Source organism: Salmo trutta, chromosome 24, assembly GCF_901001165.1.
Source record: "Salmo trutta chromosome 24, fSalTru1.1, whole genome shotgun sequence".
Lineage (NCBI taxonomy): Eukaryota > Metazoa > Chordata > Actinopteri > Salmoniformes > Salmonidae > Salmo > Salmo trutta.
Genome location: NC_042980.1, coordinates 29,877,143 through 29,893,671, shown reverse-complemented (window position 1 = coordinate 29,893,671; position 16,529 = coordinate 29,877,143). Strand labels below are relative to the sequence as shown.

General features: G+C 42.4%; 1 protein-coding gene and 1 long non-coding RNA gene across 4 annotated transcripts in view; one reads left to right on the top strand and one right to left on the bottom strand.

The window, feature by feature from the left end:
- Positions 1–8,736: 8,736 nt before the first annotated feature.
- Positions 8,737–12,578, bottom strand: LOC115161068 (uncharacterized). Its single transcript, XR_003869170.1, has 3 exons — positions 12,474–12,578; positions 11,991–12,136; positions 8,737–8,822 (listed from the first exon to the last, which is right to left on the bottom strand). It is a non-coding gene; the product is annotated as an uncharacterized LOC115161068 (long non-coding RNA).
- Positions 12,579–12,652: 74 nt separating this feature from the next.
- The window catches only part of LOC115161067 (ephrin type-A receptor 6-like), a 162,075-nt gene continuing 158,198 nt past the window's right edge, over positions 12,653–16,529 (top strand). The window contains exon 1 of one of the 3 annotated variants that reach the window (XM_029711779.1): positions 12,653–13,363. In XM_029711779.1, coding sequence (XP_029567639.1) covers positions 13,285–13,363 — 79 coding nt within the window. In that variant the 5' untranslated portion in view covers positions 12,653–13,284. The remainder of the gene's footprint in view (positions 13,364–16,529) is intronic. The other 2 variants (XM_029711780.1, XM_029711781.1) reach the window with 2 other exon arrangements.

Genomic DNA, 16,529 nt, shown 5'->3' with positions numbered 1-16,529 from the left:
TGGGACGGGGCTGCAGGTAGGCAGGCACCATAAACAGAGTTGTTTCCACCCTGGGCAGCAGTCTAATTACCTGCTAGCAGCCCCTGTCATTAAGGTTTACTGTGTTGCTCTTGACTGTAGTAAATCAACTATTATAAACAGTAAAACAACTCAATGTGATGGCACACACTATGACACACACACACTCTCTTTCTCTCTCTTTCTCTCTCTCTCTCTCTCTCTCTCTCTTTCAGACACACACACACAGTAGACCGTAAATCTGTAGACAGATCAGATTTCTACATTAGTGAGGAGATGCAGTTATGTTCCTCTCAGACAGACTCAAAAGCAGTCTGAGCCTCAATTACCCTGTCTGAGAGGGCTGATCAAATGCAAACAGCTCCAGTCAAACACATTACACACAGACAGATACACACAGATAGAGTTAGATTCTCACTGTCTGTCTACAGAGCTCAATTCACTGATGTGTTACTGTAAATAATAATTGCTCTCTCTTAAATTCCTACTGTCAAAGACAGCCTATTGTTCAGAATACACTTAGCTAACCCAATTATTTTAGTACATCCCTTACTTCAAGTAACTTTCCAAACTACCTCTTTTCCTAGTGCATTACTAATGTATTCATGTTAATAAGTGGTGGTCTGTAGTGACACTAGTTTGCAGGCAGTGAGTGTATTAGTTGGTGAGCTCCATGTTTAATGTACAGTAGCTGCAGATTCCATCGTCCAGGGAGAACTAGCAGGGCCAGTAGCGTAGCCGCACTGCAGAGCTCTCAACCAGGCAACAGACACAGCCTCCCCCCCTCCCCTCCTCCTCTCCTCTCTCGCTGCTTGTCAGCCCTGGATTGTGTTTTGATGTTTCCTCAGACCTACGTTTGAGCTCCATTCAATGGCAGCCACAACACACATTTGTCAATTCATATGCATCAGGGCACTTTTTCCCTCCCTCTCTCTCCTTCCTTCCTTCCGTCCTACCCTCCACCCCCCCTCCCTCTCTCTCTCTCTCTCTCCCAGTGCTCTCTGCCTGCGTTAGCTTTAACTGTAACATCTCTCCAGTATGAGGTTATGAGTGGCCGCTACCCCCCCTGCTGTGTGCTGTGTCACATCTGATTACCATTATTTATAAAACTCACTCAGGCTCCATGGACGACACACACACAGACACACACACATGTCCGCCCGGCCCTGCCCTCAGCCCTCAGCGCTACAGTAAATATTTGCACGCAATCCTGAGTTGTTGAGAGTTTCCATGGTGGCGAGAGCCTCCATTACATGAAATATTCAGGGCGCGGGAAGCCTCCCGGGTTTTTACTCCTATTTGATGATATGCCATGATTCTTTCATGAGCGATGACGGTCCTGTTGAATTACAGTCAGCCAGGCCACCAAGTGATAGTCACGGAATCCACGCTCTCCCTCAACCCAACCCAAGGAGGGAGGTTCTCTCAAACTCTCTCTATTTCTCTCTCACCCTCACTCTTTAACCCTATTTATCTCTCTCTCCCTCTGTATTTTTCTCTGTCTCTCTAGCTCTTTCTCTCATTTTCCCTTTCTCTCCCTCTCCTCAAGTCAGTTACTGAACATAGTGTGACAGTTGCAGAGAAAAAAACCTTATTGTAGAAACACAACAGCATTAAAGAGCACAACCTCTGTAAAATTCCATGACTCTGAGTCCATATAACATCAGAGGTCAGGGCTCCAGTCCAGTAAGCTTTTCTTCCTAGTTTAGTTGAATAAATTGTGTACTTTTGGGCTGGAGCAAAAGCCTGCACACCCGATCGTATTTAGAGACCCCTGACTAAGGCAATCCCCAAGCCCGTTCTACTCATTGCCTTGATATAATCTGATGGTTCTGACCCCTATAATTGTTGAGAAAAATGTACCTTCCATATAATTGAACAGTGACTTTTTCCACATTTTGTAGTGTTACAGCCTGAATTTAAAATGTATACAATTAATATTTTGTTGTCACTGGCCAACACACAATACTGCATAATGTCAAAGTGGAATTATGTTTTCGAAATGTTTATAAAAATGTAAATAAATATTCAACCCTTTTGTTATGGCAAGCCTAAATAAGTTCAGGAGTACAAATGTGCTTAACAGGTCACATAATGAGTTGCATGGACTCACTCTGTGTTCAACAATAGTGTTTAACATGATTTTTTTTAATGACTACCTCATCTCTGTACCCCGCACATATAGTTCATTATCTGTAAGGTCCCTCAGTCGAGCAGTGAACTTCAAACACAGATTCAACCACAAAGACCAGGGTGGTTTTCCAATGCCTCGTAAAGAAGGGCACCTATTGGTAGATGTGTTAAAAGGACGCTACAGGCGTCCTTCCTAACTCAGTTGAGAGAGGGAGGAAACCAGTCAGGGACTTTAAAACAGTTACAGAGTTTACTAGCTGTGATAGGAGAAAACTGAGGATCGATCAACAACCTTGTAGTTACTCCACAATACTAACCAGAAAAACTTACAGCTGTAAACGTTGCCAAAGGTGCTTCTACAAAGTATTGACTCAGGCGTGTGAATACTTATGTAAATGGCATATTTCTGTATTTCATGTTCAATACATTTGCTAGCATTTCTAAAAACATGTTTTCACTTTGTCATTATGGGGTTTTGTGTGTAGATGGGTGAGAGAAAACCCCCCAATTTAATCTATTTTGAATTCAGGCTGAATACTTTCTGAAGGCATGTATCATCACTACTCCTATCTAAAAGATATGTTGTTTTCTACCCAACCAGTGAACGTGTGGCTGTAACCATCCTGTCAATCTATTTAATCCATGTTCAATTCAGGCTGTAACACAACGTGGAATAAGTCAAGGGGAATGAATACCTTCTGAAGGCACTGTAACAATCTTGGTTCAGATCTGGTTTACTAAATTTAAGTGGAAAAGATTCCAAAAATAAAGGATAAAATGTAATTGGTGGTGAATCACAGTGAGTGATGATTCATAGCTTCTATGGCACTAGTGAGGACTTGTGTGGATACAGACAGTCACGCTATTATGGGGCTTGGCATTATCATTTCATAGCTCTGATGATGGAATTAGTCACACTGCTCTCAGTCTCACAGTACCCATACAGACAATGTCTATAGTTCCAAGCTACAAGTATTACTGTGACATCCATACATCTAGCTGCCAAGGATTCAATGTGTCAGAGTTGAGTCAAAATACTTTTCACCTTACCACAGTCACTTCCAAACATTAGACTGCCACATGAGCAATATCTTGCTGAGTGTTTGTCTATTGTAGCTATTATATCTGTCCCTATACATCATTCAGTTGTGCAGCGAAGACAGAAGAAAGCTAAGTTAAGTTTCAGGGACTGTTGCGACAGTTGTTGTGTAGGTTCCACTGGGCCTATGGCTCCTCTAGACCAGTGAAGGTCATTCCAATCGCCTGTCTCTGGTCCACTGCTTCACATGATTGTCTCCTGATGCAGCCTGTTTGCTCAAATCCTATATGTCTATTCACACCTCTGTCTGTCCCTAGAGAGGGCAGGATTAGCAGGATGAGCAGGGACAGAGCAGTGGTTCTGACAGCTGAATACTGGGTTTCCAAACACACTCCTGCTGATCGTCTGTGTGGCACAGCGTGAGACGACACGATTGGCCAGAGCTCCGGCAATGCTGAATGACTGGCATGTGCGGGTGTGTGTATGTTGTTCGCTGCAGGAGACTGTACACACACACACACACACCATCGAATGGATATACACGCAGGAACAAGTGCAGACATTCAGACACAAACACACACACACAATGCCGGTGATGACAGAGCAGCGGTAGGAGTCGGCAGCCAAGTGAGAGAGGAACAGGGGAAAGGAGGAATGCTCCAAAAACGGCCATGACTTCCTCTGCCTAATGAGCATGTTAATTGATTCTCTCAGCTCCTGTCAGTGTGTGTGTTTATGTGTGTGTGCGTGCATGCATGTATGCATGAGTGGGGTGAGTTTGTGTGTGTGTTTATGTGCACGCTTGTGCGTGAGTGGACGTGTGTGTGTGTGTGTGTGCAAATGTGAGTGTCACGGGTGGGAACAAAAACAGAGAAAGGAAAGTTTCACAACTGCAGTAAAGCAATAGGCCCCAGATACTGTACCACATTATTTCTGGAGAGTTGCACATAACCTTTAAACTGTATAGATTATAGGTAGGAATGCTATTGAGTTTAGTTATGCTCTCACAGGTGTGATTTTAGCTGTGACTGCATCCTCTCATCCGTTATCTAGCACAGGGCCATGGAACACACAGATTGCTCTTCTCTATTATAATAATTATAGAGAAACGCCTTAGGCTTACCAACTGGCTATCCAGCCAAGATATCTATGTATGATCTATTCTGGGACTTGAAAGTGTGCTGAATTGCTGCAGCTGTAGGTATGTGCGTCGGTTTGTGTATCCGTGGGAAAGGCTGTGTGTATTTGTATGAGTGAGTGAGTTTAGCCGTGTGTGAATATCTGTCTATCCATTTGTGGCAGGTCCCTGGTTCGAATCCCCGAGCCAGCAAGGCGGAAAAATCTGTCATTCTGCTCTTGATCTAGGCAGTTAACCTCCAACAATAGCTGCTCCCCCTGCACCTCTCTGATTCAGAGGGGTTGGGTTTGTATTTTTGTATTTGATCCCCATTATCTGTTGCCAAGGCAGCAGCTACTCTTCCTGTGGTCCAAACACATTAAGACACTTACATTACACATAAAGCAAAAGATAATATAACACTGTCACACCACCACATATCCACAAGAAAATGTATGATACCACTATACAACAATATTACAATGTATGTGTGTGTAGAGCGCGTGTGCTAGCGCTTGTGTGCGTATGCGTGTGTATGTACCTGTGTGTGTCTCTCACAGTCTCTGCTGTTCCATAAGGTGTATTTTCATCTGTTTTTAAATTTGATTCTACTGCTTGCATCAGTTACCTGAGGTCCTGTGTAGTCATGGCTCTATGTACTGTAATACTATGCACCATCCATAGTCTTTTCTGGACTGGGGATTGTGACGAGACCTCTGGTGGCATGTCTTGTGGGGTATGCATGGGAGTCTGAGTAGTTTAAACAGACAGCTCGGTGCATTCAGCTTGTCAACACTTCCTACAAAAACAGGTAGTGATGAAGTCAATCTCTCTTCCACTTTGAGCCTTGAAAGATTGACATGCGGAAGACACATTTCAGTTGAATGCATTCAGTTGTTCAACTGACTAGTCATCCCCATTCAAATGTAAGAATACACTGCAAACCATGTTTCCTAGTTCCAGACCACAACTACCAAACAGGATGTTTTTCAGTGTGACATTTTAGTAAGCAGGCTATGCAGCCTCTTGATCTTGCATAGGGGATGGTGTGTGCATGTGCACGTTTGTGTGCATTCGTGTGTATATGGGTGCGTGCATGCTTGTGTGTCTGTATGAGTGACTGTCTCACACACACAGCGGTTTCAAACCGTCAGCACTCTGAACACCCTACTTTCCCTGCTCTCTCCCATGAAAAGCCTCAATTATCATGTCTGCTGAGAGAGTGGTAACCCGGGAGAAAATAGCTCCAAAATAATTATTGACTTTTCAGTGTACAGGGGGGAGTGTTGAGGAGCAGGAAGAGCGACACAGAGAGCCCACGCAGAGGAAGACAATCTGTCAGCTGAGTGAAACTATTATTTAACACCTGACCTCATAATCTCTCTAAACTGTGTGTGTTCTAGGAGGGGGGCAGAAGAGTGCCGACGGAGGTTGTGACACTCTGAATACAGACATGGGTGAAGGTCGTTATGACCAAAACGTCACCAGCCTTTAACAATACATTCAACTGTTTTTCTATGAAGATACAGTTGCCCTTTATCTGTAGTAGTATCTTCCTACTGCAGCGGAACGTCTTTATAAGTTGTTTAGGATCAGAAGGGGTGACAGAAGACAGCAACATGTAAAACAGCTATGACCCTGTGGCCAGAGAGAAAACCTTTGATTGACAAGAGACATTTTGGAGACAATCTTAGAACAGCTGATATTTTAAAAAACATTCTGTCTGGCGCTGCATTTAAACCTGGGTGATGCCCTGCTGAAATGTGAAATCGTTTTCTGGTTGCTGATCAAAGAAAAGGAAACAGTATGAGTCTCTACAGTTATGTGTAATTCATGTAATCCTAATAATCTCTAAATGAGACACAATCTGAGGATCCAAATCCATATTAGATACACACTTTGAAGAGAGAATGTATAATCTGGCAGAGAAAGCTCTAAACCCTGGCTGTACAAAGGCTCAGTATAATGAACCATGCTACCACTATTTATGTTTCGGTTTTTATTAAAGAAAGATTTGGTCTAATGGTTTCTATGTTGATTTATCTCAGCCTGTCCAACGTGCACCCTCTCATCATGCAATTCCAGTACATATCTGCAATAATAAGAAACATGAGGGATCAGAAATTGTATCAATATAACACTTACATGAGAAGCCACTTCAGGTGTTACCTCCCTGTTCTGTGTCCCGCTTTTCAGTGATGAGGAGAGGAGAGGCCAAAACTTTCCAATAAATTATTCATCAGACTGCAGCACTCGACCAGCTATTTGTGAGGCTCCCCCTACACGCACACACTGACAGATTGTACCCAGTCATTGTTTGTGTCCCTGAAACTGACCCCATTGATTTAATAGTGATGGACGTTGCTTCTGACCGTCTGGATATTGGGATCTCAGCCTGCCTCTGAGGGATAACTAACAGACAGGAATAGTTTTGTTGCAATTCCCCTGCATAAAAAGTAGACATGAAGTTAGGTAACACCGGAGACACCTGAAACCCCTCCTCTATAAGGAATACCTGAGATAGGATATAGTAATCCTTCTACCCCCCCCCCCCCCCCCCCAAAAAAAAGATATAGATGTACTATTGTAAAGTGGTTGTTCCACTGGATATCATAAGGTGAATGCACCAATTTGTAAGTCGCTCTGGATGAGAGCGTCTGCTAAATGACGTAAATGTAATGTAAATGTAATAGCCATCTAACTGCATTCATAAATTGACCAAAAGTTTAACGAAACTGAAACCAACTTCTACTTCTGAATGATGATCAGCTCCTCAAATAAAAGCTTCAGTGTTTTAATTCCCACCATGGTTAGAAAGTCCTTTCCAGCATGGTCAGATAGAGACAGACCACTGCTGTGGCACTGCTGGTTGCATGAGGCCATCAGAACAGACATGTCTAGTAGCACGGTGCTCCCTCCCTCTCTGTCTCATGCTGTTTAGGACCATGATGGATGGCCCCTTTAATACACCATTTAATCCAGCCATCAGCCAATTACTAATGGAATTTTGGGGGGAAACTGTCAAGTGGCTGAATTCCACATTGGATTGGTGCTGCCTCGAATTAAAGGATCTGTCTTCAAAATGAAACAGACATTTAGCCAGGCACCTATTTTATACCTCTCAGTTTGGTACCTCACACTGTGCTTTATCGCTGAGCATAATCAAGCCTGTCACGTATGTGGATTTTAATATGACATTTATTTAATTACACACACAATTTCTTGTATTTCATGTGTTTGACAAGCACTGACTGAACACCATTCAACTGATGCAACAAATGATTTCCTTTTCCTTGAGAGGACAATAGAATTAGCGCTGGAGAGCTTTGTGAGAAGACTCGTCCCCAGATAATACAACTAAGGGATCCTTTGTGAAACTCAGACTCCATAATTAAGTGTGTATGTTTACTGTACAGTCAATGGTTTATTCGCATACAGCTTGTACATCAGCACGGTATTGTTCATATGTTTTCCTCTCCTCTCGTATGAATATAGGACCAGACAGAATCGTCAAAGAAGCTTCATCATCACATGATACATTCAATCCATGACAATGATAGAATTATTCAACTCAGGTTGTTTGGAAGGTATTTATGATTTCAAATAAATAGGCTTGAAACTCTTGGGAGGTGGGGAGAGTGAGATAACGAGACCGAGAAAGGAGGGAACAATCCTAAATGGCTGAATGAGTGTTACACATAAAGTTTATGAGAAGCCATGTGCTGCCAGCCCCTCTATTGCCTCGCCTTAATAAGGGTCTCCATCTGCTCGACCACCGGCTCTTCTCTGTCCCTCTCCCTCTCCATCTACCTCTCTCTTTCTCCCTCCCTCCTCCCTGAGCGAAGGTTAACTACCAGGATTCCAGGCGTCCAGCCTCTCAGGCTTGATGATGAGCTGTTCTCTATTTGTTCTGGTCCTTCTTCTCTGTATCGCTACTGGGAAGGTTAGAACCATGGACCATTAGGTAACACTGGGAGGTGGGCCCACGGAGGGGAAGGGTGTGTGTATACTCAGAGGTGAACTTAAGGAGAGAAGGGTGTATGTGTGTGTGTGTGTCGTAAGTGTTTGTGCATACTTGGAGTTGAAATGTAGGAGAGGTGTGTGTGTGTGTGTGTGTGTGTGTGTGTGTGTGTGTGTGTGTGTGTGTGTGAGACCATGCCAAAAAAAGGTGTTTAATTGTCGTCTTTCAGTTTTACTCTAGCCAATAATACGGTAAAACCTTTCAAAATAAAAATGTTCTAAAGTTTCTGAAAAATATAGAAAGTGAATGCAGTACTTTATGTTGTGTTAGATGGGAATGCTGGCAGTGTTTAAATGGTTGGCTTTACACACACATTGACTGGAAACGTGTCAGTCTTATAGATTTAGTTACCTTTCGTAAAGGTGTGTCTCTCACAGGTGTGGACATGTGAAAACACACACAACCTGCACGGCAATGTGAAAACACACACAACACGCACACACAGCTGTGGTCTGTAGTGCTCTTTCTCTGCTTCCACCTGGAGGTCCTGTAGTCTGTAATAAACAGCAACATAAAGCAATGCCATTTAAATCAACGGCTAAAATTGACTTAGCCAACAAATTGCAATACACTTTAGACTGAAAATTGCAACTTTGAAGTGGTGCAATCATGGTTTATTTTTCACTGATTTGTTTCCGGTTTGTGTAATAAAGTCTGAAATTGTTCAATGTGGCTTTAGCCTTGAGGGACTGTAAGCATACTCTACTGTCTGTTACACCTAATCAGGAGACTTTACAGTAATATACAGATGTAGGATCTTAATTTGATCACCCTGTTGCAGGATAACTTTCCTGCAATGCATTGAATATTAAAATGGGTAGTTTATTTGACTTTTAAAAAGGCTTCTGAATTTTGTTATTTCCACTTTGAAACTTGATTTTCCCTTATGAAAAATGTAACAACCCCTACAAAAATGTCCATTAATTGTAATCCACATAATAATTCACATTTCCTGTTGCTGCAGGATTATTTTCTTGCTGTAGCAAACTGGCTCAAATTAAGATCCTACATCTGTAACGTACATTAGAGTAGAGTACTTCTCATCTGACCCTGATTTGGCTTGCAAGCTGGGTAGATTTATAATTCATATAAGTTCCTTTTCTGTTTCATACAGTACACATTGTTTCATTGTAGGATTACAGGCGTACATCTTTCTGCTCATTATAAAGACCACGGTCGTTGTGTAACTTCTGAAACCTGTTAGTGTTTAACTGTGGTATAAAGCCTCATTCCTGCTGTCAGTTGTGCTGATCTGGGCTTGTTCCTGTACTATCTACAGATCAGTCTGGCTTGACAGAAATGTTTCTGGATCACACATACACATGCACCAGCGCACACACATACACACACCCCCACACAAACGCATACATGCACGCATGCGCGAACACACACACAGACTGTTCTCTCTCTCTAAAGCAGGGGAGATCCATGGATCACAGTTAGCTTCCCCTGCTACAGTCACACTTCATTTCCTCCTATTACAGCAGAGCACAGCAGCTCTCTACAGACTCTTAAAGGATGGGACTTTTTCTCAACTCAACCATTTAAAAAAAAAAAATGATTTCAATTTGTCCATTGTATTATTATCATTCTGAACCATCACATCCCTTATCAAAGGACAATCCTATTTATTTTTGGGGGGTATTTTACCCCCTTTTTCTCCACAATGTCAATCTTGTCTCATTGCTGCAACTTCTAGAAAGGCTCAGGAGAAGGTCAAGTCCTGCGTCCTCCGAAGCATGACCCACCAAACCGCGCTTCTTAACACCTGCCTGCTTAACCCAGAAGCCAGCTGCACCACTGTGTGGAAGGAAAAACGTTCAACTGACAACCGTTCAACTGACAACTGAAGTCAGCCTGTAGGTCCCCGGCCCACCAGAAGGAGTCTCTAGAGCGCGATGAGCCAAGTAAAGCACCCCCGGCCAAACCCTCCCCGAACCCGGACGACGCTGGGCTAATTGTGCGCCCCCCTATGCGACTCCCGATCACAGCTAGTTATGAAACTGGCCTGGGATCGAACCCTGGTCTGTATTGATGCCTCAAGCACTGCAATGCAGTATCTTAGACCGCTGCACCACTTGGGAGGCCTAGCAATCCTATTTCTATCATTTACCTTATCTCTATGGCATTCTTCGTTGAATTGTATTTTTTTGCCACACAAGATTTTTTTTGCAGGTCTTGTTTCCCCACATTTATTGATGAATTAATTTCCCATCATGAAAATGTATCCCCATTCCCCAATCAAATACCTTCATCAAAACCACACAAAAAAAGACAAATACAGCTTTTTACTCCAATCTGGAAACCCTCATTAAATCTGACATAGAACCAGTGTCCCTTGAGCGAAAGTAAGCATAGAAAATAGCAATGGCATTTAAAAAAAATAAAATAAATGTAAGGCTACTATTATATTACAAGTATTTCAGTGACAACCTGGTTGAATAACAATGTTGGGTTGATAACACGTTTGATTTTTATATAAATAAATGTGCGACACAAAACAAGGCAGTGTAGAACACCATTACCCAAAATGCATTTCGGTGACAACCTGGTTGATTAACAATATTGGGTTGATAACACGTTTATTTTTTTATATAAATAAATGTGGGACACAAAAAAAGGCAGTGTAGAACACCATTGCCGAAAATGCACTGCTCCATTAACGTTCAATAGATTGTTCACAATTTTGCCCCCCAAAAATATATTTTCCTATGAATGAAGTCGCACAAAAATGTGTCTTTTACAACGAATTAAGTCACAAAAAAACCAATACTTTTTGTACATATTTGCACTAATTGAGTGTGAGATCGTGTTGTTCCTTCACATATGCAAATAACTTGCATTAGATGTATACATACTGTAAAGGATGAAAACAGGATAATGAATTTGAATTAATGAATTATTTAATTCTTAACTATTTTCACTGAAAAAGGTTGTTGTTTGTCCAAGAGGATAAATAACAGAAAAAAATTAAACACATTCACTAAAACACCGTTTTTAATTAATTGTATTGTCAACACTAAATATGTTTAAATCATGCAATCATCATCAGCCACTATATAGGATTCTGAATCCATTCTCCATCTCTATCCAACTGGCTATATGCATAACAATAATACATCTATGAGGCGTCATTCTAAAGCCTATGTCCTCATATCCCTTACCCAGTGGTTTATACTGCAATACATCTGGACTGTCACATTCATAGTTTTATCCATTATAATAGACATAGAAATATTGTCTAGCCTGCCTGCCTGCTTAGTTCTGCTTTTGCCAACATGAACTGACAACAAATCATTTGTGTGGCGATTGGATAAGCTAGCATTGTGCTGTCACGCCACTTCCTTAATAGCTGTCGTCCTGGACCTACAAATGCCTTGACCTTTATCGATCAATTGTATTGGTGGAGCTTTGCATAGTACATTTTGTTGTTGTAACGTGGGCTTAATCCCAAGTCCTCGGTGACAGGGATGGTCATTGGCTAGAGCAGACAATATGTCTGAATGCCTTTGAGCTGAGTGGTTCTGACTGATATTGTTTCTGGTTGGCTTAGAGTTGACTGATTCTGACTGATGTCCCTTGGACTGATTGACTGGCATCATGACAGGAAGTAGTGTTGCTTTGTTTAACCCCACAAGGTGAGGTGCAGTTTGGTTACTCACTCCATGAAGCGTCCATTGGGATGGATGAAGACCTTCTGTACTCCTGGCTGACATTGTTGTTGGCCAGGATGACACTACTGCTTCGAAGATCCACTGGGTAGAAGTTGCACAGCTCTAGGATCAGCTCATCTACCAAGATGCCTAACCTTAACCATTAGGGGGAAAACACAAAACTGACCCTAGGTCTAGGAGCAATTTACAACAGATTCAATGTTTTCCAAATGAACTATTTCAATTATAAACTTGAATTCAGCTTTACAGTACATTTACTGTAGGCCTACATGAAAGTAACATAATAATGTGAAAATTAATGCCCTGTCTGACCTTCAAAATGTATTTTCTAAATGTAAAAAAGGTATAGGCCTAGGTAAGCATAGCTAATCTCGTTTAAAATGGAGCCAAATATATTAATTTGCAATTTACGCTATGCATCACATTATGTTACATTTCCTCCCACACAGATCATTTGCAATTCAAATCTACCTGGAATAGAGGTAACAACACTGGCAATCAATAACCTGCAGAAATATTGATGTCCAGCTGGAAGAGGCACACACATACACGCACACACACATAGACTTTGCTGGCTGCCATGCACACTGCCGTTGTGTTGTCAGCTAACACCCTCTAGCGCCGGGCGCCCTGCACAGATGCGCTCTGTCTCGCCATTCTGTAGCTGTACTCCGTCGTAAACGGGAGTTGTACAGTTCTCTGCTGCAGCAGTCAGTCCAGACTTACATGGAACCGGCTACAGCGGCACTACGCTCGCTCACACCAACCAAACAACTGATACCGCGCCACTTGGAGTTTGGAACTGTATGTCACGAGCCGCAGCCTGGCGTCTTCCATTTCCCGCCTGAAGGAATCACGAATACGCTTAGCTGAAACCAGGAGGAAATAAAATAGGCACCCGAGGAGGAATGTTTGATTAGATTTCTGTCAAAACAGTGAAATACAGGAAGCTCCGACACGGAGCGCTAAATATTTTGTCTTTGAGCATTGCTCTAGAAATGCGGTCGCTGCTGGTAAATGTTGTCTTGATTTTAGTTTTTGCCGCGGTGTGAACTTCACCAACCTTGCTAAGCTCTCCGCCAGATCATGCGATGGATCTCCTCCAGTAGCCTACATTCGTCTGACAGCTCTCTCCAGCGGAGACTGGATGTGAGGAGGGTCCGGGGAGAGGAGAGACACCCACGGCTCCACTTGGGATCTAAAGGCGCTTTGTGACCAGGTTTCTTCTCTTGGATAGTCTCCTGCTCGGCGCGGTGCTGGGCAGCCTGTGGATGGTACAGAAATGACTTTAGGAGAAAAACTCTGCCTCGTTTTCCTATTTTTTAGGATTCTCTTCACTCCTACCAGCCACGGCAATCAAGGTGAGATATTTTATCTGCGCATGACTTTGGAGAACAGTTTAATATTAGCCTAAATTAGTTATATTTATTTTTTTCGGGTAAAGGCTGCTGATATGCGCTTTAATTCACACTTGTGGCACGTGTTTCCACCCGCGCCTAAATGTAGCCATAATAGGCTACAGTTAACCAAAGATTGCATTGACCAATATATAGGCCGGCACCTATAGATAGGTTATGTAACATGTTACAGTCGGTAATAGTCAGTAGCTCTAGGCATTCATATTCCAACCAGCACGTGTGCTTTTCCAAATGAGTGTAAGTCTGCGTTTGTAATTGCTTGAAAATAGCACGCAGTTTGATTTTGAATATTGTGAACCTATGGCTATTAAACAGTTTATCATGTGTGGAAAAAAGAGGCCTACTGGAAGGACAACAACCTACCGGTAAATAACGCACCGAGCCCTTTCCCGCGCTACAAACGCTATGAAAGCAGGAGAGTGAGAAGTTGACAACCCTGGGGTGGCTAATCAATTAGGCTAAGGTTACATCCTTCAATCACTACAACCATTACATCTACATCCTTCAATCACTACAACCGTCCATTACGTTTTACATAAGGTTTACAAATGGAAAAAATACTTACAGTATCCAATCAAAAACACAAAACATCCCATTTTTTTAACACAGTGGCTGGATTGAGTTCTGTAAAGACTGAGGTTAAACGTTTGAAATTGTATTTATTTTAGGCCATACTATACCTTCAAACTATACAGACAGATTCCTTGATCCAGGCAGATTGATGCTCTCCGGTGAATTGAGCCCTCAACAGGCTTTTGGATCCCATTACTGTTCCATTCTGCTACATTGACCTGATGCATGACTGTAAACCACATAAGAATCACACTAGATATGCTGCCTTTAGACTTTAATCTGTTTTCTTTCTCTATTGTGTCATCTTTGTCTCTCTGCCACCAAATGTGGTTGAAGAAACTCAGGTGTGTGTGTGTGTGTGTGTGTGTGTGTGTGTGTGTGTGTGTGTGTGTGTGCGCGTACGCGCTATCACTCAGGTTTAAAATAGTTCTATTGATTCTACAGGGACACAGAGGGATGTGGCCCCTAGGTTATATTTGATTGTTCTCTCAGTTCAATAAAAGTGATACTACTCCCTCTTCTGATACTACTCCCTCTTCTCCCAGGCAGGTGCTACATAACAGCCCAGTGTGTCTTTGTGCTGCCATCAAAGATTGAATGATGATTGAGTTGATGAGTAGTGTGTCAGCTTTCCAGTCAGCCCTATGGTGTCTTTCACATTGACTTCAGAGGTGCCTCTGAGATTTAGTTTTAGGCTGCTTCCAGCTTCTGTCCGTGGTTCTGAAACGGTTTCTCTGCACTGTGTGTATGCGGGAGTGTGTATGTGTGTGTGTGTGTGTGTGTGTGTGAGCCTATGTGTGAGCCTATGTGTGGCATCCAGATGATGTGTATTTCTCACCTGTTGTTGTTGGATTTAGAGGCCTTACCACATGTCACAATTCATCAGAAAACAACTCTAGAATTATGTTTTATCTCTGCCAGACAAACAGGTCTTTGCTTTTAAAACCCATGTGTCAAATGTTGTATATTGCTTTGAACCGGGTGAAGGTGAGCGTTGTAGATTGGGGATTTCACAGGCACAATTGGGCCTGATGTCAGCTGAGAGGAGAACAATGAAAACCAATCAGTCTCATCCTCCCTGGCTGGGAGACGCTGAATGCAGCTTGTCAGACAATCCCTCACACCAACACCGGTGTTCTGCAGGGACGCAAAGAGTTATTAACTAAGCCCTACTACACAAACACTGCCAAGTTTCAGCTTTCTCTACAGTACTCACTGTTATTGTTATTTCTGTGGGAGTTTTGTTGGAGCTGCATGTTTTTTTTCTTCTAGCCTGGCTGGTAATAACGAAGGGAGGATTGGCTAAATTAAAGGATTGGCTAAATGAAATAAGCTCCAGAGATTCAGAGAATCTGAGAAAAATGTCAGTCCGTTGTTGTAACATTGTTTTAAAGTGTCCCCAAACTAAAGGGTTGATCCTTTTAAATGAGGCAGGAGATCCCTTGGTTCACTGGGTCCTGCTTTGCTGCTGGGCCCAGACACCCTTCCATCCTTAAACCAAGACAAATATACCAAACAATTCTGCTTTCAGCACTTACAGTATGTTTCCATGACTGATCAAAACTCATTTTATCATGCTCTCTCCTGTCTCTCTGCAGCAGACATATAGTGAACAAAATGTTTCAAACATCAAATTTCAATGACATCGCACTATCGAATCGTAATACATATAGAATTGTGAGAATCCCCATACATATTTTATCGGCACCTAAGTATGGTGATAATATTGAATAATGAGGTCCCTGGCAATTCCTAGACTTATTTCCCATCCCAAACTACTAAGTCCTATCCCTGATAAAGTTATGTTATCAGTGCATGCGTCAAAAGCCTGTCTCAGTGGCGCCACCTGCAGCTGGCTCTCCAAAGAATCTAGGTGGGAGAAGGTAGAACTAGCAATACAGGGTCAGATATATTTACCTCGTAATGGTTCATTTTTGGGTAGGTTATATTGTAAACTGATCCTAGATCTGTGGTTAGGCGCTAGGTGTGATGTGTGGCCTGGTAGCGAATGGGTAGATGGTCTCTCAGGTGTGTTGAGATGGCTTCTCCTCAGTTTGACACTCATACATGCTTCCTGTTCTAACACTATGACAGTCCATCCTTGATGCGTCAGTGAATGGCCCTCTAATGAAAGGTTGCTACATGTCTCTTTGACCTGTCTCTGTCATGCCTGTCTTGTAACTGTCATTTAGGGTCAGCACTGTGTTATGAAGCCATGGCATTTTGCAGACAATCTTTCCATTCTGGTCAAGACTGTAACCGCCCCTCACTGTAACACTTCATCTGCTACTCTGTGGTAAATTCTCATTAAAAGCCTCATGGTGTTAATATCTGATCTAATTAGCTTCTAGCTCTGATTTGCTTGGCTATAGTTCTGACATTAAGATGTTACATAGTGGTCTGATTCATCTGGAAGGAATAGGAATGTGAGCGATGCGTTTTCCCCACCATGCCTATCAGCTTGTCTGTGCTGTAGATAGTGTTTCATTTCACACTACTTCCTATCATCTGAATAGAACACCACCAAATGTCAATC